At 40.1% G+C, this 27897-nt stretch overlaps 1 protein-coding gene across 1 annotated transcript in view; it reads left to right on the forward strand.

Annotated features, from left to right (window-relative positions):
• The window catches only part of MED12L (mediator complex subunit 12L), a 464120-nt gene that overhangs the window by 105734 nt on the left and 330489 nt on the right, over positions 1 to 27897 (forward strand). Inside the window, exons 11-14 of the mRNA XM_089672604.1 lie at positions 7618 to 7749; positions 16278 to 16404; positions 19651 to 19859; positions 24305 to 24406. Of these exons, the coding sequence (XP_089528730.1) occupies positions 7618 to 7749; positions 16278 to 16404; positions 19651 to 19859; positions 24305 to 24406 (570 nt within the window). The remainder of the gene's footprint in view (positions 1 to 7617; positions 7750 to 16277; positions 16405 to 19650; positions 19860 to 24304; positions 24407 to 27897) is intronic.

The raw sequence follows: 27897 nt of genomic DNA on the forward strand, positions 1-27897 counted from the left end.
GACTGAACCAGCAGCTCATCCCTAGTTTTGTGGAATGTTTCCACCTTTTTCTGTTTAAGTGTACTTTTACTAGTTCTGTAAGTATATCTTGGGCTTTTTGGCATCAGGCATCATGTGGATGCTTAGGTCTCATCTGATGCCAGCTTTCGGTTTCAGGTTTTTCAAGCAGCAATTTGAGGTGCAGGCTGCCCCCTGTTCTATTTTTTTTTTATGTGGGCTTGTTCGCTTTTTTTTTACTGTTGGGCAGCTTTTGATAATCCCAATTGTGGCTGAATAACTGAATTTTGTTTCCCTTGATAAATCAGAAAGGAAACAGGATCTTTGTACTTGATGTTAAATCTGTTCCTTTGGAGTTTATTAAGGGCTTGTTCACACTGGCAGATGGGGATGGTGGTGGGGTGTTAAACATAGCTAAGCCACCATTTTACCAGTCCCCCCAACCTCAGTGACCAGAGGAGATTTCATACATACTGCAACAAAAATTATACCCTGACACATTCTACCTTTCAAATGAATGGGACTACTCCGCAACCAACATGCAGCCGTGTGCAATGCAAACAGTTGTGGTGCAGGTTTTTTGGGGTTAAAACAGATAGTAAGGAGGCAACATATTTCCTCCAAGCTGCCTGTCAACTGCCCTCTGAAAATTAGACCACCATGGACTGCTTTTGAGAGGGGTGGAAAGTGCCGTCGCTAGAGTAAATGTGCCCTAAGGAACACAGGTCCCACCGCTTTATGTTTGTCATTTTCTCATAATACTGCTTTTCCACAAATCTTAATCATGATGGGAGTGGGAGGAGATATACCTAGCTGGCCAAACACTTTTTCACTTGTCAGTGTCCAAATCCTCCTGTAGGCTGCAGTATAACCTATTTGTCTCTGAATTACTGAATTCAGTGTCTCTTAATGAACTCTGAGAAAATAATTTTACTGTAAGTACAAAAATCCTGTTTCTTTTGGAATATTACTGGTACAGTGTACAATTTTTTATGAACACAGCTGTCAGCTGTCTTTATTTGTAAAAGCTGTGGGATTGCAACATTTTTCCCTTGCAATGTCTTTGACTTTTACTATAAATAACCTGCAGTACACTTTTTTAACAATTCTAGGTTTAATTGTTAGATATGTTCTTTAAAATGGAAACAGCCCTTTTACATTCTATTAAAATATTATTTACAAAGTAGCACATTCAGTAAGTCTAGACATTTTGCAACGTGGATTGAAGTAACTCACAATATAACTACTGTTTATGAGTTGGACATTTGTTGTCTTTAATGTGCCAGTTATTTTGCCTGTACCCAGGCTTGGCTCAGTTTGTGCAATCTAACGGATACAGTTGTGCTTTAATTACCAAGGCTTCTCCTTACTGTGAGTCATGTCATATAAGATATATTTACATTCTGGGGAAGTTTCTGCAGGGTATTCTTTACCATACCCTATGCTATTGTTTATCAGCATACGTCAAACTTTAGGGGAAGTGGTCAGTGTCATAATAGAAGTTTTCCATTGGGCTTTCTATATACATCTGTTGTGTATAAGAATTAACAGTCAGAAAATAAGCCAAGTGATTGGAGATTTCTTCATCAGTTCAGTCACATTTTTTCCAAGAAAAAACGGATCAGTTCACATCAGTTTTTCATCAGTTGCCATCAGTTTCCATCCGTTTTTTTGTCCATTTTGGTCCGTTTACCTCAGTTTTCATCTGTTTACATCTTGTTTTTGTCCGTTTACACCTGTTTACATCCGTTTTTGTCCATTTACATCAGTTTTGCGTCCGTTTACATTCATTTTTGTCCGTTTACATCCATTTTCTGTCCGTTCAATAAAAGGATGTTAACGGATGTGGAAATTAATGGACATTAATGGATGTAAACAGATGATCATACGTTTACATCTGCTAGTCCATAGAAATACATAGGTGTCCTTTTTTCATTAGTAAACAGACAGATGAAAAATGAACTTATGGAACGCCTGTGTGAAAGGCACCTAAAAAAAGATACTCAGAATTTTGTTTTCTTAATAGATTTATTAAGTAATCATAGATAACAATGCAATGGTTATCATTTGTATACAACAGATAGAATGAATAAGCAACCAAATCAGCTAGCATAAGCTTGTGATGCTAGTTTTTGTTTTAACATGGTGGTGTCATAACTGTCAAAGGTAAACCCTTTATAGTAAGTGCTTCTTAAAGGAATTGATAGTGATATATGGGTCCTTTATATGATATCCATATAAATCAGAAATTCAGTATGTTAGCTGGGCCTCTTAAAAGATGAGCTCCAGGCAAACACAAAAATGAAATATATAAGGGAGCTCTACAATTAGGAAAAAGCAGGGGGTAAATTGTATCAAGGAGAGAGGCAGCTGGCTGAAGTGTCTGGATTTTTGCTAGCACAATAAAGTTTCTTTTTATCTACATGGAACAGTTGTGTGCCTCTAGAATATGTACTTATGAAAATAAAAATGAGGCTTAGATATTTCCAGTCATTTACCCATGCTCCCTCTAACTCTTTTGTTTTAAATATATATATATATATATATACATACACATACATACTCCAAATCATTGGATTCTGGTGTTCCAATCCCTTTCAAGGCCACAGGTGTATACAATCAAGCACCTAGGCATGCAGACTGCTTCTACAAACATTTGTGAAAGAATGGGTCACTCTCAGAAGCTCAGTAAATTAAAGCGTGGTACCTTGATAGGTTGCCACCTGTGCAATAACTCCATCTGTGTGAAATTTACTTTCTACTAAATGTTCCACAGTCAAATGTGGTATTATAACAAAGTGGAAGCAAGTAGGTAGGCCATGTAAAATAACAGAGTGGGGTCAGCGCATGCTGAAGCGCATAGTGCGTAGAAGTCGGCAACTGTCTACAGTCAGTAGCTGAAGACCTCTAAACTTTATGTGGCCTTCAGATTAGCACAACAACAGTGCATGGAGAACTTCATGGAATGGGTTTCCATGACCGAGCAGCTGCATCCAAGCCTTACATCACCAAGTGCAATGCAAAGTGTCGGATGCAGTGGTGTAAAGCACACCACCACTGGACTCTAGAGCAGTGGAGATGTGTTCTCTGGAGTGACCAATCTTGCTTCTCCGTCTGGCAATCTGAAGGACGTGTCTGGATTTGGCAGTGGCCAGGAGAACAGTACTTGCCTGACTGCATTGTGCCAAGTGTAAAGTTTGGTGAAGGGGTCATTATAGTGTGGATCGGTTTACCATTGGTTGGGCTTGGCCCCTTAGTTCCACTGAAGGGAACTCTTAAGGCATCAGCATGCCAAGACATTTTGGACAATTTCATGCTCCCAACTTTGTGGGAACAGTTTGGGGATGGACCCTTAATGTTCCAACATGGCTGTGCATCAGTACACAAACCCAGGTTCATAAAGACATGGATATAAGAGTCCTGACCTCAACCCGATAGAACACCTTTGGGATGAATTACAGCGGAGACTGCGAGCCTAGTCTACTAACTTTACTTCTGTGTTTACTTTCTGTCAGAAATGTGTTTATTTGCTGCCTATTTCATGTATGCTGAAAATCTGTTTGTGTTATGAGTTTATTTTAATTTGACCCTGGCTTGTGTATTTAGTCATCACAGTGTAAACTGTTCTGTATTCTTTACAGAGGAGTGAAATGTCACTAACCGGGAATTTCCTTCATGTAGTTTCAATTTACATTTCAGAGAAAAATCTGAGATATGGAACTTGCTGGAAAACGACACCATTGTGTAACATTGCAGCTTGGTTTGCATATGACCATATTTACAGAATATTTAGCTGTATATCAGTAGTACACATTTTGTTTTGTGAGCACGGTTTCACCCTGAAGAAAGGAAGGAAATTTTGACAGAGATCTGAGTAATAACTAAGTTTTAGGGACTGAAAAATCGCTTCAAAAGAAATCTGTCATGAAAGAAACATATGCACCATTGTTGATCACTCCCTATAAAAATATTAGATTCCTTATACTGACCCAATTGCTTAAAGATTTCAAAACTGCGTATTTGCCCCTTGTCAATGTCTCTGCTAGTAGTAAAGGAAATGGGTTGGAATAGGCAGACTAACATTCTGAAAAGGTCAGAAGAAGACAAATTCAGTAGTAATAGCTACAAGAAAAATGAATAAGATTAATTTTTGTTACCAAGGGAGTGCTTAAGGTTGGCCCTAGAGGAACTCTCTACAATGTATGCAGTGCCAGTTTTCAAACGTAGGGTAGCGCAGTGGCTAAATGTTTAGCACTTCTTCCTGGCAGTACTAGGGTCATTGGTTCGAATCCCAGCCATGTCACTACCTGCCTGGAGTTTGCATGTTCTTCCTGTGCCTGTGTGGGTTTTCTACAGGTACTCCAGTTTGTACCCTTACTCCAAACACATGCTGGTAGGTTAATTGGATCCTGTCTAATTTGGCCCTAGTATGTGTATGTATGAATGTAAGTTAGGAACCTTAGATTGTATGCCCCTTGAGGGTTAGGGAATGATGTCATTGTACAATATACAGTTGTGCTCAAAAGTCTACATACCCTGGCAGAAATTGTGAGATTTTGGCATTGATATTGAAAATATGACTGATCATGCCAACAAAATGCTCTTTTATTGAAGGATGATGATCATATGAAGCCTTTTATTATCAAATAGTTGTTTGGGTCCTTTTTAAATCATAATGATAACAGAAATCACCCAAATGGCCATGATCAAAAGTTTACATACCCTGGAATGTTTGGCCTTGGTACAGGCACACAAGGTGACACACACCAGTTAAAATGCCAATTAGAGGTTAATGTCCCACATCTGTGGCTTTTTAAAATGCAATTAGTGTCAGTTTATAAATAGTCAATGAGTTTGTTAGCTCTTATGTGGAATCACTGTCTAGGCTAGATACTGAGCCATGGAGATCAGAAAAAAACTGTCAAACGTCCTGTGTAACAAGGTAATGGAACTTTATAAAAGATGGAAAAGGACTTAAAAAGATGTCCAAAGCCTTGAATATGCCAGTCATCACTTCCACCAAGAAGTAGAAAATTTAGGGACCTCTTGATACCAAGCCAAGTACAGGTAGACCAAGAAAGATTGCAGCCACAACTGCCAGGAGAATTGTTCAGGATACAAAGGGAAACCCATAGGTAACCACAAGAAAAATACAGGCTGCTCTGGAAAAAGACAGTGTGGTTGTTTTGAAGGAGCACACTATGATGACACTTGAACAAAAATGAGCTGCATGGTCGAGGTGCCAGAAAGAAGCCTTTACTGCATCAATGACACAAAAAGGCCTGGTTAGGCATGTCAAGGTGTTGTCAGGCATATTGTAACTGGGCTTTTTTGTGGCATTGGTGCAGTAAAAGCTTCTTTCTGGCACCTCAACCAAACAGCTCATTTTTGTTCAAGTATCACCGTATTGTACTCCTTCAAAACAACCACACCATTTTTTTCCAGAGCAACCTGTATTTCTTTTGAGGTTGCCTGTGGGTTTTTCTTTGGATCCTGGAACATTATTATGTCAGTTATGGCTGCAATCTTTCTTGGTCTTCCTGACCTTGGCTTGCTGTCAGGGATCCGGGTATGACCAGAGATGTGTGGACTGACACAGGGAAACGCAGGCTTCAAGTATAGTGTAAAACAATATAATTTATTAGGACTATACAGTACACACAGTGCAAAACCCAAACCTCCAACAAATCACAATATGTGCGAGAACACAAACGCAGTCAGGCAGGCCGGGTCGGTAACTATTGGGCAGATAAGGTACAAAGGAGCAGGCAGGAGAGTGGTCAGGAATAGCTGGGGTTGGTGCAGGCAGAGTCACGATGAGGCAGGAATATCAGGCAGGAAGCAGGTACAGGGGCTCATGGGAACAAACACCAAGGCACTGATTGCAGGCCTGGTCCTGCTTAAATACACCTCCTGCAATCAGCCTCAGGTGATGGCTTGACTGCAGGAGTGAGATTCTGGCTGCTGAGAGCACCCGCTGGCCAGCACTGGTACTGCAGCCTACAAGGCAGGTGAGCTCCAGCACCATCTGTGGTGAGTCCATTCCTGACACTTGGTATCAAGAGATCCCCAAACTTTCCCCTTCTTAACAGGTGATTTAACAGTACTGATTGGCATATTCAAGGCTTTGGACATCTTTTTATGTCCTCTTCCATCTTTATAAAGTTCCATTACCTTGTTTCGCAGGACTTTTGACAGTTCTTTTCTGATCCCCATGGCTCAGTATCTAGCCTAGTCAGTGATTCCACGTAAGAGCTATAAACTGATTGACTATTTATAAACTGACACTAATTGTAATTTAAAAAGCCACAGATGTGGGACATTAACCTCTAATTAGCATTTTAACCCATTTGTGTCACCCTGTGTGTCTGTACCAAGGCCAAACATTCCAGCGTATGTAAACTTTTGATCATGGCCATTTGGGTGATTTCTGTTATCATTATGATTTAAAAGAGAGCCAAACAACTATTTGATAATAAATGGCTTCACATGATCATCATCCTTCAATAAAAGAGCATTTTGTTGGCATGATCAGTCATGTTTTCAATATCAATGCCAAAATTTCACAGTTTTGCCAAGGTATGCAAACTTTTGAGCACAACTGTATATGTAAAGTGCTGCTAAATTGACGGCGCTATATAAGTACCTGAAAAAATAAAATATATAGTATATAGGAAGTGCTGGACACATTTCTAACCTGTTTAGTTAATTCATCTAGATAGGTGCTTGTTTATTATAACAGTTTTGTGCCTTTTGCACGAGGTGTCTTTCTTGATGCTTTTGATAACTGAGAAATCTCTAGCAATGTTGTATTTGGTACTGTCAGTGATACTTTTTCAATTTAAATTAGCATTACAAACTTTCAAGGTACAGTATATCACTTAATTTAGGTCCAGTTAGTACTTTCTGTACCTGTACATCTCCTCCTCCTCAAACTACCATAAATCTACCTGTGCTATGCTGCTACCAGTAAAAATAATTATAGCTTCAAAAGATTCCTATAACATAAATGTTTTTTATTACTGCATTATAGGAAATTCACAGGGCAGTCCCCAGTATGAACAAGCGTGAACCCACTTCCCTAATCTTACACCTATCTTTACTTTGAAGATTATGATAAACCATCCTTAACCCACAATGATATTTATGGTCTTCTGTTCCCATATTTTTAATAAAATGGGTAAATTAAAATGTTTAGAAATTGAGTAATTTTCTTATATGATCTCCTACATCCTTTTCTCAGTAGTATTTTCTTGGTTCCCTTTTTATTTACATTCTAGTCATTGTTCATTTTCCTCTTTGTTTTATGATTACCCCCATGCCCATCTTTGTTGAGCTACACAGCTTGGTTGTATGGTGTTCCATAACAGCTGTGCATGAGATTTTTGACTTGCACTCAATGTGTACCTCTTCTGTGACTCAACTGTTTTCTTTTTTATCCAATGTATACATGCTGTATTTTTCAGATTGAGTTACTAGTTCATTTAGCGTCTATGTATAGTTCCTCTGGATGTCCTGTACAAATTAAAACCTTTCTAAGTAAGGAGTTAAAAAATAAATAAATAGAGTGATTTAATGATGATTTATTATAATATTGGTATGATATTTGTATTGAAATAGGTGCCTCCCAGTGATGAAGCTGTGGTCACATTACTCTGTGAATGGGCTGTTAGCAGCAAGCGTTCTGGAAAACATCGGGCCATGGTGGTGGCCAAACTGCTGGAGAAAAGACAGTTGGAAATTGAGGCAGAGGTATGTTTAAATCTAATTTACCTGCCTGCTCTATGGAATATATTGCTTTTTCCTTTCCAAAAATAGCTACAAACTAATTGGAAATGTTCACACAATAATTGTGTGAGCATTCACTTCAATTATCCAATTATGCAAAAAGAAAATCCCTGTTTATTTTATCTGCAGTTGACTGGATAATTGAAGTGCATCTCCACAAAATATATTGTGTCCACATTGAAAAGGTGGAAGACTGCTATAGGACTCTGAGTATAGGCATCAACAGTTCCACTCTATACAATCCACTCTCTACTGCTGCTCCTTCTTAAAGTCCTACTTCTACTTCTATCTCTGTTCCTCTGCAAGCTTTCATATCTCGGCCTCTGTCTCGGTCTCTACTCTTCCTCAAATGTTGATACTTCTAAATATGTTCTTCTTTCAACACCCACACAACTATCTCTGCTACTTTGCAAACTCTCATACCTCTACATCTGATCCCCTGGAAGCTGCCATACTTCAGCCTCCAAACCTCTGCAAACTTCAGTATCTCTCCCTTTGATCCCTGCAAACTCCTGTACCTCTGTTTCTGATAATTTGCCAACTCCCATACTTTTAACTCTGATCTTCTTCAAACTCACATTCTTCTACTGTTGATCCACAGTACACCCCTATATTTCTACTGAAGGTCCTCTTCAAACTCCCATAGCTCTACATCTAAACCTCTGTAAGCTTCTCTTCATCTGATCCTCAGTAAACTCCAATACCGCTACCTCTGATTCTTTGCAAACTCCCATAGTACTAAGCCTGATCCTGTCCAAACCACTATACCTTTACCTCTTATTCACTGCAAACAACCATACACCTCCCTCTGATCCTCTGAAAACTCCCATACCTGTTCCTCTGATCCTCTGAAAGCTCCCATACCTCATTGCAAGTTACCATACTTCTGTCTCTTCTCCTCTGCATATGTCTATACCTCTACTTATGCTCCTAGATTTAACTCCCATACATCTTTTCAGATCCTTTGCAAACACCCATATCTCTGTCTCTGATCCTCTGCAAACTCCTATACCTCAACCTATGCTATCCTGCAGACTTCCAAAGCTTAAATTTATCTTCCTTTCTAAATTTTCATACCTCCATCTGTGCTCTTCTGTAAACTTTCACATCTTTGTTTCCTTTCCTTCACATACTACTATACTTCTACCTCTGCTTTCCTGAAAATTCCCATACCTATACCTGTTCTCTTCTGCATACTTCAAATACCTCTTTTTCTGCAAACTTCAATACATCTTCTCCTCCTCAAATAGGGGTGAAGAGAATGTACCTGGATTTGGTTCAAGGCTGGTTCATCGAATATTACAGAAAAATTAAGAACAAAAAGGCATGGGGTTCACCTAAAACTTCACACTAGAATCTTATGAGTACTCAGCCTAGCAAGCTTGAAAAGGCAGGGGGTTGAGTGTGCTGCTACCCCTCCTTCTAAACCATAGTAGGCCATATGCTGACAAAGCACCTTTTCCCCATGCTTAAAGGAAAAAAGGCCTCTTCCCCACAACCCTAGTCTGCGGGCAGGGGGCTTATCAGAATAAGGAGGCAACTGCATCCAGATGCCACCCTCCCATGCAAATAAGTAAGGGGTACATAGTACTCCTGATCATTCACAAAAAAGTGAACAGTAAATGGAAACTCACATATGTTTTTTTACAAGTCATTTATTTAAAAAAAATAGTCTCAGGATGTACATCCAATGTCAATGACATCATCCAGTGATGCAGATCGTGTCAATTACTGTCGACCTGCAGAAAGAAAATACCCACTGACACAATCCTCTCCTAACAACTGTTCACCTGCGAATGGCAGCTTCAGCAGACAGCTAAATATAAGCAAGGGAACGGAGTCTCCTGAGTGACACCATGACCAAACATGGACATAATCATATTGGTCAATGATGTCACAGTAATCCCAAACAAGCAATCATGAACACCCAAACTAGGAAACTTTGGTCCAAGCATGTGTTCAGGCCGAAACAGGAGCTTATCCCTACTCTCCAATTTTGGCTTCTGCTTTTCTGCAAACTCGCATACTTATACCCATGCTCCTACTCAAATTCTCATGTCTCTCCATTTGTAAACTCCTATACCTGTACCTCTGCTTCTCCAAAAGTTCCCTTACATTAACCTCTGTTGATAAAACTCAAACTCCCATATCTCTTTACTCCTACAACAAAGATATGGGAGTTTGCAAAGAAGAAAATATATATACTGTGCATGTACTGTATGTTTGTATGTGTGTACCAATCAGCAGGTTTATTAGGTTGCGAGGTGGGACCACCATGGATCAGACTTGTTTTTTCAGCACATCCTACAGATGATTGATTAGACTGAAATCTGGAGGATTTGGTGGCCAAATCAACACCTCGCACTCGTGTTCCTCAAACCACTCTTGAATTCATCAGACAAGACCACCTTCTTCCATTGCTCCGTGGTTCAGTTCTGATGCTCATGTGCCGATCGTAGGTACATATGTCTGTTGATACAGGTCAGCATGGCCACCCTGACTGGCTTGCAGCTATGCACCCCCATACGCATCACACCGCAATGCACTGTGTGTTCTGAAACCTTTCTATCAAAACTAGCATTAACTTTTTCAGTAATCTGAGCTACAGTATCTCTTCTATTGGATAAGACTATGTGGGAAAGCCTTCACTCCCCACATGTATTAATGATCCTTGGCTGCCCATGACCCTGTCGCCAGCTCACTGGTTTTCCTTCCTTGGGCCACTTTTGATAGGTCCTGTCCACTGCAGACTTGGAACATCTGATAAGAGCTGCAGTTTTGGATTTTCTCTGACCCAGTCACCTAGCCATTACAGTTTGGCCCTTGTCAAAGTAGTTAAAATCCTTATGCTTGTCCGTTTTGTTCTACTTTCAACAGCTCAACTTCAGTGGCAACATGTTCACTTGCTGCCTTAATATATTCCACCCACTTTCAGAGGCCTTTGTGATTAGATAAGCAAAGTTACTTTACCTGTTAGGGGTCATAATGTTATGGCTGATTGGTATATAAGCCACAGGAGGATACCTCCAATCTGTAGAAACCTAGGAGAGTAGGTATTCCACGCTTTGTTCATAGTTTACTCAATACGCAGGATACACAATGACATCATGTAGTATTGGTTTCAAGCATGCCATTTGCTTTCTCAGGCTAGTAATAAATGAGTCTCCAGCTACACTTATATAAAGGCAATATGCCGGAAATGACATCATACAATTACCAAAGAATAAGTGTAACCCGAAGACTCCATCTTATTGGGAAAGGATACAAAAAAATCATAGATAAATCAGATTACAAGGCAGTGGCCAGCTAGAGATAAGCATGAGACTGGATCCTGCAAATGCAGAGAAGGTACCATAGAGGCTCAGACTGTGGGTGCAGCAGAGACTGCAAATGTGGAGATGGTAAAGCTGAAGGTGTCAGTGCTGCTGAGGTTGTGGTTGCAGCTGAGGAGCAACAAAATCTGTGCGTGCAGCACAGGTGCTCTCAAGACTATGTACAAAGCTGAGCAGCAGCAGTGACTGGGCTGTGTGCGCAGTGGAGCTCAGGCTGGGGAGTAGTGGAGGCTTAGACTGTACGTGTAGCAGTGGCTGGACTGTGGGAGCAGTGGAGATGAGGCTGGGGAGTAGTGGAGGCTTAGACTGTATGTGTAGCAGTGACTGGGCTGCGGGTGCAGTGGAGATCAGGCTGGGGAGTAGTGGTGTCTTAGATTGTGGGTGAAGCAGTGGCTGGGCTGCGGGCGCAGTGGAGATCAGGCTGGAGAGTAGTGGAGTCTTAGACTGTGGGTGAAGCAGTGGCTGGGCTGTGGGAGCAGTGGAGGTCAGGCTGGGGAGTAGTGGAGGCTTAGACTGTGGGTGTAGCAGTGGCTGGGCTGTGGGAGCAATGGAGATCAGGCTGGGGAGTAGTGGAGGCTTAGACTGTAGGTGTAGCAGTGGCTGAGCTGTGGGCGCAGTGGAGATCAGGATGGGGAGTAGTGGAGGCTTAGACTGTGGGTGTAGCAGTGGCTGGGCTGTGGGCGCTGTGGAGATCAGGCTGGGGAGTAGTGGTGGCTTAGACTGTGGGTGTAGCAGTGGCTGGGCTGTGGGCACAGTGGAGATCAGGCTGGGGAGTAGTGGTGGCCTAGACTGTGGGTGTAGCAGTGACTGGGCTGTGGGCGCAGTGGAGATCAGGCTGGGGAGTAGTGGAGGCTTAGACTGTGAGTGTAGCAGTGACTGGGCTGTGGGCGCAGTGGAGATCAGGCTGGGGAGTAGTGGAGGCTTAGACTGTGGGTGTAGCAGTGGCTGGGCTGTGGGCGCAGTGGAGATCAGGCTGGGGAGTAGTGGTGGCTTAGACTGTGGGTGTAGCAGTGGCTGGGCTGTGGGCGCAGTGGAGATCAGGATGGGGAGTAGTGGTGGCCTAGACTGTGGGTGTAGCAGTGACTGGGCTGTGGGCGCAGTGGAGATCAGGCTGGGGAGTAGTGGAGGCTTAGACTGTGGGTGTAGCAGTGGCTGGGCTGTGGGCGCAGTGGAGATCAGGCTGGAGAGTAGTGGTGGCTTAGACTGTGGGTGTAGCAGTGACTGGGCTGTGGGCGCAGTGGAGATCAGACTGGGGAGTAGTGGAGGCTTAGACTGTGGGTGTAGCAGTGACTGGGCTGTGGGCGCAGTGGAGATCAGGCTGTGGAGTAGTGGAGGCTTAAACTGTGGGTGTAGCAGTGACTGGGCTGTGGGCGCAGTGGAGATCAGGCTGGGGAGTAGTGGTGGCTTAGACTGTGGGTGTAGCAGTGACTGGGCTGTGGGCACAGTGGAGATCAGGCTGGGGAGTAGTGGTGGCTTAGACTGTGGGTGTAGCAGTGACTGGGCTGTGGGCGCAGTGGAGATCAGACTGGGGAGTAGTGGAGGCTTAGACTGTGGGTGTAGCAGTGACTGGGCTGTGGGCACAGTGGAGATCAGACTGGGGAGTAGTGGAGGCTTAGACTGTGGGTGAAGCAGTGGCTGGGCTGTGGGAGCAGTAGAGATCAGGCTGTGGAGTAGTGGAGGCTTAAACTGTGGGTGTAGCAGTGACTGGGCTGTGGATGGAGTAGAGACCAGGCTGAAATGAAACAGAGGCTTAGACTGTGAGTGCATTGGTGGCTGAGCTGCAGAAGCAATGGAGACCAGGGTGGGGTGCAGCAAAAGTGGTATTGAAAAAACAATTTCGATAGTTCAAAGAGTTAAACATAATGCTTGAGCTTTGACAGCATGCCTTGCTCAAGTTTAAACAGAGGTAAATGCCACATTAAATGGCTGCTAGCCTGCTACACTTTAGGTAAAACTGAGGTTTAATCTTTGTCACTAAGTTGTGAGGTGATTTTATTTGCATTATAACTTGAGTATAACCGAAAAGGGACCTCGTTTATCTGTTGGCCTTGCTACAATGTCCTTCCCAGCTGAAAAGCCATTTTCTCAGCAGGTGTAAGATTATTCAGCAGAAAGTCCTGCAGATCATTTAGGTCATGGATCCTTTGTATGTCTTTAAAAAACTGGGACAATAAGGCCTGGTTCACACTAGTGCAATTTCAGATGTGATATCAGTAGCATAGAATCACATGACAATGGAAATCACATTGTTTTCAATGGTGCCCATTTATATCAAAGGAACTCAGTGCAGCGCGATTATGGAAAATGTTCCTGTACTTTGTCACATCTAAAGGGTTGAATCATGATTATGACTTTTTATTTGAAAGGTTAATTCATTTTTATCTTCACTTTTGGAAGATTTTATCGTTTATGGTTTTTGGTTTTACAAGATATACAGTATATGATTTGTAGGTAATGTCCAGGGGCGGACTGAGCATTTGGAAACTCGGGCACTGCCCGAGGGCCCGGGGTCAGTAGGGGGCCCCATGAGATGCCCCTGGTACCTATTGCATAGGCTTTTTTGAGTTTGGGCAAGGACATAGGGCCCCATGATCCCCGATTGCCCAGGGGCCCCATGAGTTGTCAGTCCGCCCCTGGTAATGTCTTAATTTTTTTTAATCTCCATTCACCAGATATATTGGACAGGATGTAACTAGAAGATAAAGAGCATGACATGCTCAAAGCTGTTACTGTGAATTCCTGCACATTGAATAAACTCCTGAATTGTACTTCAATTCCTCTTCCAGATTTTTATATACTGTATATGCAGTATAAATGGTGTGTGTATGTGTGTTTCCCATAATAAAACCCTCATGCCTTTCCTGGTGGGATAAATGTTTAATTATTATAGTCAGTCTTTTAGGAATTTAGGAATCTTGGATTTCCTTTAATTTGTCTTCATGCAAAAAAGATGTATAAACAAAGTTAGATGGTTCTCGGTCACTCCCTCCTCACTTCCCATAATTGTCATTGAAGATATCTTGGTGTGGAAGACATTTCTTTTATCAGTTATTCAGTAGAGCTGTTGTTGGGAGTTTGTTATTAGAAATGTTTTATAAAATGGTGCGTGGTAACTTTATTCCCATGAATTATTATGTCGAAAGGTTTCCATGTAATTTGGGAAGTGTCAATTGGTCGGCTTGGGTCTTGACTTGTGACCACATTGAAGGCATGGTCATGCACTTTCCTAAAATGTAATATAAACACTGTTAAATCTCTTTCATGTTTTAACAGCATACTACTCTGTAAATATTTATATTCCAGTGTCATGGTTGAGTATTTTCTGATTGTAAAAAGTATGACTCATCTTGGGAATTCTATTAATTAATCTGAATTCCACTGTGGCGTTATAACATACTCTTTTTACTAACAAAAGTCATTCATTTAATTCTGTTTCATGTATGAAAAACTTTACTCTTTTTGTTTAACTGATAAGCATTGTGGAGGAGTAAAGAAGAATACACTGTAAGACCAGAGAGTCAAGACTTCCCAACTGGGTCTTGGATAGGAGAAGTCTAAAATAACCTATTAGTGTGATTTGCTTGGGCCTTATAAGGACTAAGAATATTTTAATATAACTGTTACTGAAATGTTTAAACAAACCAGTCATGGCACGACTCATGCACGAATTTGTATATTTGGCCTTAAAATATTATACTCACGCAGGCTTAGATCTGAAATATTTATATTTGCTCTCATTTAGTGTTACCTACTTTATCTGAGCCAAACTCATTAGCTTGAGTGAGACATGAACTTACGGCTGACATTTGCTGCCTCTCCTACTGCTTGACTTTACACATGGGACTCTCAAAAGATGGAAATGTGCGAAGTCATTTGTCAGAGCAGCAACTGACATTAGATAATGGTTATGTCATCAGGTGATGGTTATTGCAATTTAGATTGAGTTTTACTCACTAAGATTGGAGAGTGCAAAATCTGGTGCAGCTGTGCATGATAGCCAATCAGCATCTAACTTCAGCTTGTTCAATTAAGCGTTAACAAAAAACATGGAAGCTGATTGGTTTTTATGCAGAGCTGTACCAGATTTTGCATTCTCCAGTTTTAATAAATCAACCCCATTGTGTCATAAATAAATAATCCATTGGTATCAAACCCTTACATTTTGTACTGTAATCCAATCTATACATAAAGTTCTATACAAACATATTGGGGGTTATTTTCTAAAACTGGAGAGTGCAAAATCTGGTGCAATCAGCTTCCAGGTTTTATTGGCAAAGCTTAATTGAACAAGCTGAGGTTAGAAGCTGATTGGTTACCATGCACAGCTTCACCAGACTCTGAGCGCACCAGTTTTTGGAAATCAACCCCATTTTGTCTATTTCACGTATCTAGTGTTAGTTAAAGAATATGTAAATCTTCACCTTATAAAGCAACCCATTCAGTTTAAAATAGAAATGAAAGGCAAAACGTGTGTGTTTATATATTTATATAGATATATATATCATTATAAATACCTTTTTCCATTTTTTTTATGATCACATACACTCTGTTCTCAGCTGCTTAAGATGCTCAATGAGGAGAAAGAGCAGGACACTGATCTGTAGCTGCAGCAATGACTGAGTTATCACCCTTTCCCATCCAAGGACATTTGGGTACATCTTATGGATGGGAAGTGGTTAAATGCATAATATAAATCTACCTTGTGACTGTCAGTGGAGCGCAAACTTGAGTTAAGAGTTGATTGCCATTGTCAGTAAAAACAAACTGGAAATTTATGGAAAGAAACATAAAGACTTTGAATTGTTCCCCAAGGCCAAACAGAATTGTCATGTTCTTTTTAGTCTATTAACAGTGAATACACAGGTTATATAATGCACTAACCCGACAGCTACCATTCGGAAGGTTTTTATATTTTTCCTTCATCTGATAACCTGCTCAGTTGCTGTAGGTAAATGCTCATAACTCCTACTTTTGGACATGTTATTAATGTAAGATGAGAACTACTTCTTGGCCCATGGCTATGCTATACCGTACCGTGGTACCGTGTAGTGCTATATTTTTTACATGTATTTAGTAATGGTGATTTCTGTGTGTGTTGAAGAATTACTGTTAGCTAATGTTATGGTTTAAACAAGATGTCACTGTTTCTGACATTCACAGAGATGTAGTGAGTCGGAGATTCTGGATGAGAAGGAATCCATCTCCTCAGCTTCTCTTCCAGGATCCAGCCTACCTGTTTTTCAGAATGTTCTACTTCGATTTTTAGATTCTCAAGCTCCATCACTCAGTAAGTTGTGTGATACTATGTCCTGTTTTTTTTTTAATTGATAGCCTAATAACCAAATATATAGATAAAGTGAAACCCCAGGTAACACTTAAAGGTAGTTGTGAACTGCTAATGTGCAACTGGAAACATTGCAAAATTCTGTGCAAAAATGTCCCATTTAAAGCATAGTTTCTGGCAAACAGCTAAAATATCCAAAGATAAAAACAGCATTGGGTCAAGCTATCAGTAAGGCTAGGTTCACTTCTATGCAGTTTGTGTTTGAGCCGTTTCTGCATTGTGCTTTGCGTTGCGTTTTTGATGCGTTTTGCTTTTTTTTATTGTTTCTAGGCAGATTTTAAATGCAAAATGCATAAAAAAAGCATAAAAAGTGCCACAAAAACACATTACATGCTCTCCTGCAGCATTTCCATTAAAGTCTATAGAACCTAAAACGCAACTTTTTGTGTTAAAAAAAAGTCCCTAACCCTTTCCAAAAAATGCACCAGGTAAAAACGCAGAGACCTGAACGCGTCCCTTAGGAAATAATGTTAAATGGACTGTACTGAGTTTCTGCAAAACGCTGCGGAAAATGCTTAGTTATGAACCTAAGGTAATGCTTACATGGGTCAAAATTCGACTGATTTTTCACCCGAAATTCAGACCTAAGAATAATCGGCCGATTTTTGCTCTGTTAGTGGGTCAATGGCACTGGCCGATTTTTGCGGTTCATCCCCTTTTCAGTGATCGGGCATGTTGGATAATTTGTGAAAAACTACCAATTTTCGACTCAATGATGGTCAAATCGTACAACTGTTTTTCCGAAAAGAATATGCGCATGAGCCGTGACCTGGAAGGAACAGAAGTTTCATCTGTTATATGGGGTGAACTTTATGATGGCCTATTTTCGAAATTATTGATGGCACCCAATGGCACTGGCCGATTTTTGTGGTTCCTCCCCTTTTCAGTGATCGGGCATGTTAGATAATTCGTGAAAAACAACCAATTTTCGACTCAATGATGGTCAAATCATACAACTGTTTTTCCGAAAAGAATATGCGCATGAGCCGTGACCTGGAAGGAACAGAAGTTTCATCTGTTATATGGGGTGAACTTTATGACGGACGATTTTCGAAATCATTGATAGCACCATCGGACTACTGAGCAAACAATGTTTTCGATTTTTGGACAAAAAATCATTTGGAATTCGACCCATGTATGACCTGCATTAAGCTACATCGACTGAAACATGTTAGCACCTCTGTATGTTAGCGGAGAAGAAATAAAGACATATAGAAGAATAACGAGCAGGTGCCACTGACAGGAGCCTGAGTGAGATATATGGGTGGAGGAGGCAGAGGCTTTTTATCCCTGTTGTTTAAAAACACCTAAAATACAGAGTAGAAATATATAAATGTAAACACTTATACCTTCTAAATACATGGTAGTTTGCTTCATTTGTCACACTGCATAGCTATTTATTTCCTAAACCATAAAGTACTGATCCAGGAATGAAATTAGCTGAGTGAGCTTCCCCACTGTGCAATGTTGCAAAAAAAATTGAAAAAGTCTCAAAATTACGAAGAAGAATATGGCAGGTAAAAAAGTAAAAATTAGCTTTTACCTGTTTTCCCATAGCTCCATTGTAATTAAACAGGTTGTTGGCATTATGATTGGCATCCATTTTCATAGTCATGGATTCAGAGCCAACTGGAATATAAGGATTTTGGAACCTTTAAAGAATGGAAGAAAAAAAAACATGAGGCATTCAGAAAGTTGGCTATGACTAAAACAGCCTTTTACATATTGCCTTTATTGTATATTAAAAAGCTTATTCCACTTTCATTAAATAGAAAAAAAGCGATAGACTATTTTCTTGGGAGACATTTGTTTGTTTGCAACAGACACTTAAGACTGCCGAAAGTATTCTAATCTAAAACTGAACAAAAGGCAGATATAAAAGACACCAAGGAGTTGATTCACTAAGTCCTCATGCACACTGGATGTTTTTACAGCGGCTGTTTTTGGCTTTTGACATTTTTTTCTACAGCCAGTAAACTCCCCAGCATGTTATTCTATGTGTCCATGCACACATAGACTGTAATGAACGCTTTTTGGCTGGAAAAAACCCCCAGAACTAGTGGATTTTTCGGGGAGTTTTTTAGCTTTGAAAACACTCTTAACGCTGAAAAATACGTCAAAATGTGGTAATTCGTGGCAAACCAGCGTTTTTGGACTTTTTTGACAAAAATTTTTATTTTTGCTAAAAAAACCTCTAAGAATGCTAAAAACCACAAACGCGTAAAAACGCGACTAAATGCTAATACAAAACGCTGAAAAACTCACGTTTTTACCGTGACTTTACACAGCTAACATTACCAGCTTTATTAAATGCCCAGTATGCATGGAGCCTCAAACTGGAGAGTGCAGCTCTCATAGAAACCAATCAGTTTCCAGGTTTCATTGTTAAGGCTTTATTGAACAAACCGAAGTTAGAAGCTGTTTGATTATCATGCACAGCTGCACACTTTCACTTTATGCATACTAATTTGAAACACTGATTTTTTTTTTTTTATTGACTTTTATTGATTGATAAAATTTATGTGGCATGTTTATTTTTATGAATTTGTTATGCATTGTACGCACTTTTAAGCTGTCAAATGGACAGCACACCTATTTTTTGCATTTAATTTGACATTCTATATTCAGATATTTGGGTGCTGAAGTTTATCGGTAACAATCAGTTGCAGGTGCAGAGCGCAGGTGTTTGATATATGCAAATAAATAACATGCTGATAGGAGGAGTGAGCAGGCTGATTGGTAAGATTATCAGTGTTCTGCTTTTCCTTTCACTGTCCATTCACAGGGTGGGCAAGTGACACAACCTGTGTTTCCTAACTGCAGAAGAGAAAAATCATGTCTCCTGCCCTTTCAAAAATGGCTGTGCTGTATGGTAAAGCTGTGCAAATCTCAGAACTAGATGAGCAGAATCACAAATCATTTAGAAGGGAAAACAGCTCCCATATATGTATTTTATACGGTATTTGCATGTATCTGTTTGCCAGGAGTTTAGATTTAAATGGCTATGGGTTTGAATTATCACAAAAAAATGATTATCCTATTCATGATTTCTGCACTCTATAAGAAGGAAAGTACATTAAACCTGGTCTGTTGGGTTTGGTTTTGCTAACACTGCAGGAACTTTGTGTCTGAGGCTTAGTGGGGTATTTGAGATCACAGCTTTACTAGACCGCTGTATTTTTTCCTAAGGTGATCCAAACAACGAACATGAAAAAGTGGAGTTTGTTAACTTGGTGTTATTATTTTGTGAGTTCATCCGACATGATATATTTTCCCATGATGCTTATATGTGCACTCTGATATCACGTGGGGACTTGTCTGCTAGCAACAGATCTCATTCGCCCAGTGGAGAACACATTGATGACCATTATGCTAAAGATCTTAGTGCCAAGTTAGAGGTAAGAAGAACTTATTTTATAGCCGAAAAAACAGGATACATATATGTTAAAATGCTTGTTTTTCCTGGGGAAGAGGACACCAAAGATAGACTCATCTGACCTGCTGATCCTCCCCACACAAGACCGGTCCTTTTTGCTCCTACCCATACTCACCCCCCCCCCCCCCGTGGTCCAACGGTCTTATAAACAGACTGTTCCTGACATCATCATGCTCAATGCACGCTCTACAGACAGGAACAGTCCACCGCTGGACCATGGGGGAGTGCGATTTTCCATAGGGTCGGCGAGTCAAGTGAGTATGAGCTTACCCTCACCCACTGCATGGTAAAAAAAAAAAATTAACTGGAGTTCTGCTTTAAATTTTCAGCTTATATAAAAAATGGAGAATCTCTATCTCTGAGTGATGCATGTCATTAGGGGTTCTTCAACTCATAAAAAGTAACTATACTTTGGTTGTGAAAAAAAACGCTGCTCTCTGGGTGATCAATGTACAGTCCATTGCAGACTGATTCTGAATCTGAGGTTCTGGTTCATTATAATCGCCTTATGTTCCAATAAGAAAATTTGCAGGGTCTGCATCACTTTAGAAGTAATTAACACTTAGGAAGTTTCTCACAAAAATAAATATTCTGCTGCAGAGGATGATCCTAAGATCTGAATTGTATCTTAGTGCAGACTTCGGTGAAAATCAGTGAGCCAATCATACAAGCAGGAATCTTATTGAAGCAGGCTGTACACCCACATAGCCATATTGCATGGAATTTTACAGAAAACTACAGTGCTGCAGATAAAAATAGGCAATTTTGTTTAATAACAATATATTAGAATATGTTGTTTAGCAATTGTATATACTATACATTTTTTGAATTGATATTTTTTTTTTCAGTAAAAGTTGAGGTGCGTTTTAAAATCATGATAGAGTAATCCTGCTCTGGCATATTCCCTGATGGTTGTTTACTGTCAGCATCCTGTTCAAAGTAAAACCAATATAACGCCTGTAAGAGAAATCATTGTAAGCTCTATGATAGCATGTAACTCATCTAATATATATGGTGGATATAAAAGTCTACACACCCCTGTTAAAATGTCAGGTTTCTGTGATGTAAAAAAAATGAGACAAAGATAAATCATTTCAGAATGTTTTCCACCTTTAATGTGACCTATAAACTGTACAACTCAGTTAACAACAAACTGAAATCTTTTAGGTGGAGGGAAGTAAAAATAAAACACTAAAAATAATATGGTTGCATAAGTGTGCACACCCTTATACTAATACTTTGTTGAAGCACCTTTTGATTTGATTCCAGTACTCTTTGGGTATGAGTCTATCAGCATGGCACATCTTGACTTGGCAATATTTGCCCACTCTGCCTTGCAAAAACACTCCAACTCTGTCAGATGGCGAGGGCATCTCCTGTGCACAGCCCTCTTCAGATAATCCCACAGATTTTCAATCGGACTCAGGTCTGGGCTCTGGCTGGGCCATTCCAAAACTTTAATCTTTTCTGGTGAAGCCATTCTTTTGTTGATTTGGATGTATGCTTTGGGTCTTCGTCATGCTGAAAGAGGAAGTTCCTCTTCATGTTCAGCTTTCTAGCAAAAGCCTGAAGGTTTTGTGCCAATATTGACTGGTATTTGGAACTGTTCATAATTCCCTCTACCTTGACTAAGGCCCCAGTTCCAGCTGAAGAAAAACAGCCCCAAAGCATGATGCTGCCACCACCATGCTTCACTGTGGGTATGGTGTTCTTTTGGTGATGTGCAGTGTTTTTGCGCCAAACATACCTTTTGGAATTATGGCCAAAAAGTTCAACCTTGGTTTCATCAGACCATAACACATTTTCCCACATGCTTTTGGGAGACATCAGATGTGTTTTTTGCACAATTTAGCTGGGCCTGGATGTTTTTCTTCGCAAGAAAAGGCTTCCATCTTGCCACTCTACCCCATAGCCTAGACATATAAAGAATACGGGAGATTGTTGTCACATGTACCACACAGCCAGTACTTGCCAGATATTCCTGCAGTTCCTTTAATGTTGCTGTAGGCCTCTTGGCAGCCTCCCAGACCAGTTTTCTTCTCAGCTTTTCATCAATTTTGGAGGGATGTCCAGTTCTTGGTAATGTCACTGTTGTGCCATATTTTCTCCACTTGATGATGACTGTCTTCACTGTGTTCCATGCAGGGGCGGACTAACCATTCAAGCACTCGGCCACTGCCCGAGGGCCCGGGGTCAGTAGGGGGCCCCTTTCATTGGCTTTTTATAGGCTTTTTGGGTGTGGGCGAGGACCCAGAGGCCCCATGATCCTTTATTGCCCAGGGGCCCTATTAGTTGTCAGTCTTCCCCTGGTTCCATGGTATATCTAATGCCTTGGAAATTCTTTTGTACCCTTCTCCTGACTGATATCTTTTAACAATGAGATCCCTCTGATGCTTTGGAAGCTCTCTGTGGACCATGGCTTTTACTTTAGGATGTGACTAAGAAAATGTCAGAAAAGACCTACTGGAACAGCTGAACTTTATTTGGGGTTAATCAGAGGCACTTTAACTGCTTCCCATCCACCCTATAGAAGAAATACTACTACAGGGCGGCACAGATGTGCAAAATAATGTATATAGTTGTGATTTTGAAGTCATCCGCGGCCTTGGCCCTCTCCGGCACCCAGTGATCACTGAGTAATAACAACGGGGAGAGAACTGTATGTAAACAATACAGTTCTCTCCCATGTCAGCTCCTGCACACTGCTTTATATGGTTCTGCATAGCAGAGCCATACAAAGCAGTGTGCTTTCAATTGAAAGCACACACAGCACATAATATGAAATAGCACAAGGTTAACCCTTTGATCACCCCACATGTTAACCCCTTCCTGCCCAGTGCCATTAGTACAGTGTCAGTGCTTTTTTTAGCACTGATCACTGTATTGGTGTCACTGGGTATGTCAGTGACACCAAGTCAGTTCCCCCCCATGTCAGAATGCCCGCCGCAGTCCCGCTATAAGTCGCTGATTGCTGCCATTACTAGTAAAAAAAAAAAAAAAAATTCCAGTATATATACTGCCATTTATAAACGCTATAATTTTTACGTAAACCAAATAATTTACACGTATTGGGATTTTTTTTTAGCAAAGACATGGAGCAGAATACATTTTGGTGTAAATTTATGATGAAATTGATTTTTTTACATTTTGTTATTGGACATGTTTAATAGCAAAAAGTCAAAAATATTGGGTTTTTTTTCTCAAAATTGTCAGTCTTTTTTTGTTTATAGTGCAAAAAATAAAAATGCACAGGCCATCAAATACCACCAAAATAAAGCTCTATTTGTGGGAAAAAAGGGCATAAGTTTTATTTGGGTGCAGTGTTGCATGACCGCGCAATTTTGAGTTAAAGTAACGCAGTGTCGTAACACAAAAAATGGCCTGGTCAGGAAGGGGGGTAAATCCTCTGGAGGGCAAGTGGTTAAATGATGGCAGGTGAACTGACCCCTATTTAAAATGATTTTGAATGTGATTGCTTAATTCTGAACACAGCTATATCCCCAGTTTAAGAGGGTGTGCACACTTATGCAACCACATTATTTTAGTTTTTTTATATTTACTCCCCCCCAAAAGATTTCAGTTTGCTTTTCAATTGAGTTGTACAGATTATAGGTCACATTAAAGGTGGAAAGGTATCTTTGTCTCTTTTTGTTATGTCACAGAAACCTGACATTTTCCAAGGGTTGTGTAGACTTTTTAAATCCACTGTATGCATGAATGTGTATATATATATGTGTGTGTGTGTGTGTGTATGTATGTGTATGTATGTATATATATATATATATATATATATATATATATATATATTAATAATTGTCTTTCCTAAAGGATCATTATATTACTTATGCCCATAGTTAGTGAATAGTCTGATAGACTCTCATTCAGTTTTAAAGCATAAAAATAATCAGCCAAAGCTCTTGCTACTGATAACAGCTGGACTGGCATTTAACATACACAAGGTCATATCAGTAGCCTATAGGTTGCAGTTAGGTTGCTATTTTTTGGAACATAACAACTAAGATACTGACAGTTTCTATATAGTTAGTTTAGACATGCTTATGATTTATTGATTAAATAGCAAACGTTTTCCTGGTTATAAAACAGGATGAAATTCTTCATTCATAAATATGTTCCTAGCTGTATGAATATACAACACAGCAGAGTTCAGTGGTCAGCCCACTGGATGAATGAAAAAAACAAAAAACAGTCCACCTTTGGCCAGCCTTAGCCTTCCATGTTTTATTTGAAAATTTGTTTTATTGCTTTCTGTATTTTTGTTGCTGTTCTTTTTGACACTCTTTAGATACACACTCTATCTAGCTGTAGTTGGGCTTTGAGCTTTGGTGTAAAGAAGTATCAGTATAGCCAGAGTTTACTGATCGCTTCCTTTATTTTCTGTTTTCTTAGGAGCATGGCATAGACCAAATGGAGATTGACTCAGGAACAGCCCACCTCTTTGATGATATAGAGAAAAATGAATTCAAAACAGATTTTGGATCAGAATTTCCGGTATGTTTATCAAAACAACTAGATAGTAGGACATGTAGTATAATTTCTTTGCATACAATATATGATTAATCAGCCATAGATAGATACCATCTATTTATGCCATCAACCTGATTTACGGTATGTTCCTAAATTTAAACAAAAAAATCACCATAGAAATAACAACAATTGAGGGCTACTACATTAATCATACTGTAATTCCTCTGTATGTTTAGAGGAATATCTGTACTAGACTCCTAACTCCTGTTAAAATTCTAACAATAGATCATATCAAAATCTTTGGTTTCAATAGTGTTTATTGAAATTGAAGGACATTTTACAAAGGCAAGAGATATGCAGAAAATATCAAATAGAGAAAGAAAAATATATTGCCCCAGTCTTATAGTTAAGGGTCTAATGCTTTCAATATGATGTCAAGTTGGATGGAAATGTTGAAAAAGAAAAATGTTTTAAAAGATGCATTGTTAATAAGAAGACTGTATAATAATAAGTTGTGTAGAAAACTGGCCACCATCTAATACCCATCAACGGACTGGATTAAAATACATAACCCTGAAATGGCTCTGAAATATCGAATGGTAAAACTGAGGGCTAAAAATGAGACTACCAAGTTTAGACATAGTATCAAACATCAACGTTTATATAATCGTTGAAGGGATCCAAGGCTGCCAGGAGATATTGAATTTAGATACAGTAGATTGTTGTTTTTTAAAAGCAAACAAACATTCAAGTGCACAATTCTGGTTTAGGTCTCTAGATACATCAAACAGATTGGGAATATCCATTGATCTCAAATGTTTAGTAAGATTAGGTTTGGCTAAGAAGAGAATGTATATGATGAGTGTTCTGACCAATATGGGGACGGAGTCTATATAAATGTCAGGATAAATTCTGAAATTAAGTTAAAGACCTGGTGCCAATGTGATCAGATCAAGCGTATTTCTGCAGCTACGTCAATACTCTGATGAAGTGCCTGGGTGCATCTTGGGAAGCTTTTACAGGGTATTATATCACAGTGGTAGAGTTTTTTTAAATAGCTCCCAGTGGTGAGTGCAAAAAGTGGATTTGTAAGTTGCCATAATAGCTGGTTGCCAAGAGGAATCTGGAAAGGTTAAGCCCAGGTCTCATTCTGGATCAAAAATTTTAACTCTATGCCTTATTTTGAAAATACCATTACATGATTAGTCAGATTTAAAAAAGAGACAATTCCAACCAATAGAAAAAAAATTAATAAATAAAAACCTCTTTTATACAGAACCTTATAGTCAAAGTGTCAGAGAAAGGCAAAACCCTTTTGTAAAGCATGGTCTAAATTTCTCTAACTCTTCTCTGTGAGTGCTGGATGTGAGGATTTAATCAGGTATATGATCCAGATTTTTATGTAGTTTTTATATTATGTTGGTATTAAGTTAACTGTGTGTAATGATTTTTGGGTAATGTTGGAGAAAGTGGTATAATTTGCTGTTGGTAGTTTGCATTTCTGTTATTTTTTTTAAATCTGTGTTTTTATTCTGTGTAGTATTTTAAACTGGAATTCCAGTCAAAAATAAAATTCTCAGTGACGGATGATCTTATCCACGTTGATCAAATGGGTTTTATGCTGGGGAAGGACACTAATATTAATATTTGCCACCTCTTTGTTAACTTGGCTACCACCCTTGCTAATGGTGGCACTCGAGTCATAGCCTCTTTAGATGTTGAAAAGGCCTTCGACTCAGTTGTGTGGGTGTTCCTTTGGGAGGTACTGTGTAGATTTGGGTTTGGATCTCAGTTTTTGAAATGGTTGGGTATGCCTTATAATGCTTCCTAAGCAAGGATCAGAACCAATGACCATTTGTCTGATTTTTTTTTTCTCTTGAGCAGAGGGACTCGGCAGGGTGTCCCCTCTTGCCGGCTCTTTTTGCTCTGGCATTGGAGCCATTGGCTATTCAGCTGCGGAGTTCCTGATGCATTAAAGGGCTGTGGGTTGGTCCTCTGGAGGAGAAAATTTCGCTCTATGCTGATGGAACGTTGCTGTATTTACATGACGCAAATTCTTCTCTATGAGCTGCACTCGAGGTCATTGATGAATTTGGACAATTTTCTGGGATTCGCATCAACTGGTCAAAATTGGTCCTTTTTCCACTCAATACCCAAGCTAGGAATTCCACGACTTCTACCTCATTGCTGTGGGCTGATGAGTTCAAATATTTAGGCATATGGGTCACTCAGGATTTACAGAGCTTTTATAAGTTGAACCTCCACCCTTTACTGATACAGCTGAGGGAGCGGTGAAACACCTGGTCTGCCTTGCCACTATATCTGTTAAGTCGCATAAATATTCGCAAAATGATCTACCTCCCCAAATTCAATTATGCTTTTCATAATTGCCCTGTTTGGATAACTTGTATTTTTTTGGGGAGATTAACTGCTGTGTGGTCTCTTTCCTTGGGGGAGGGTCCCCCCCTTCCCCCGCTTGGTGAGATCTACCCTCCAGTTGCCGGTACATTGTGGAGGCTTGGAGCTACCCAATTTTCTGATCTTTTATTGGTCAGCTATCTTAGTCACTGTACAATGGTGGTTCACGAGATCTTGGGCAAATGCTGTGGTATGTCTCGGAGCAGCCATACTGGATTCCCTTACAGAACTGAGTAATCTTGTATATAGAGGCCCTAGGGCTTACACATCCCTTCCACTCCCTACGAAGGCCACACTTCATGTCTGGGCTGCAGCTAGGAAAGGTTTTCTGCAGCCTCATCAGTGGTCCCCATATTGCCCCTTGTGGGGCAATCCAACTCTATCACACTTACAATGGCTACCTGACCCCCTGGTGTGGGCACGTTATGGTATCAGCTTGGCTAAGGACATCATGCCTATGAGTACCTTGCTATCATTTAGAGATCTCTCCTGTAAACACAGATTACTTGGGTGGATGTACTTTAGATATTACCAATTGCACCATGCAGCGCGGGCGAATTTCCAACCCCCCTAGACTGGAGATTGACCCAATAGAGGACCTTCTTGCACAGGAATCCCTTTCTAAACCTTTGTCTTCTCTTTATTCATCTCTTCTCAGCGTGGACTCCCCCAAGATGGATAGGTTCTGGGCAAAATGGCAGAAGGACAATCCAACCTCGGATAGGGAAATGTGGGAGGAATATTTTGAAGGTTATTTCCTCTAGAGACAAATTGCTGCAGACAAAATGTTTGCAGACAAAATGTTTGCGCATGGTATACTACACACCTCAGAGAATGCACAGAATCTATCCGCAGAGGTCTGCTGACTGTCCCCATTGTCATTCCTGTGAGGGCACTTACTTTCATATGTTTTGGGTCTGTCCTAAAGTGGAAGACTTTTGGACGGAGGTGTTTACCTGTGTTAATGCCCGGCAACGGCTGTCCCTTTCACTCTCCCCTGAGCTTGCATTGTTTGGTATACAAGATGATAAACAGAGGCCTCACCACACCAAATTGCTCCTTTCTTACCTGCTATATTATGCCAATAAGCAGATACT

Source organism: Staurois parvus, unplaced genomic scaffold (assembly GCF_062004578.1).
Source record: "Staurois parvus isolate SC_StPar_1 unplaced genomic scaffold, SC_StPar_1.0 ptg000131l, whole genome shotgun sequence".
Taxonomy (NCBI): domain Eukaryota; kingdom Metazoa; phylum Chordata; class Amphibia; order Anura; family Ranidae; genus Staurois; species Staurois parvus.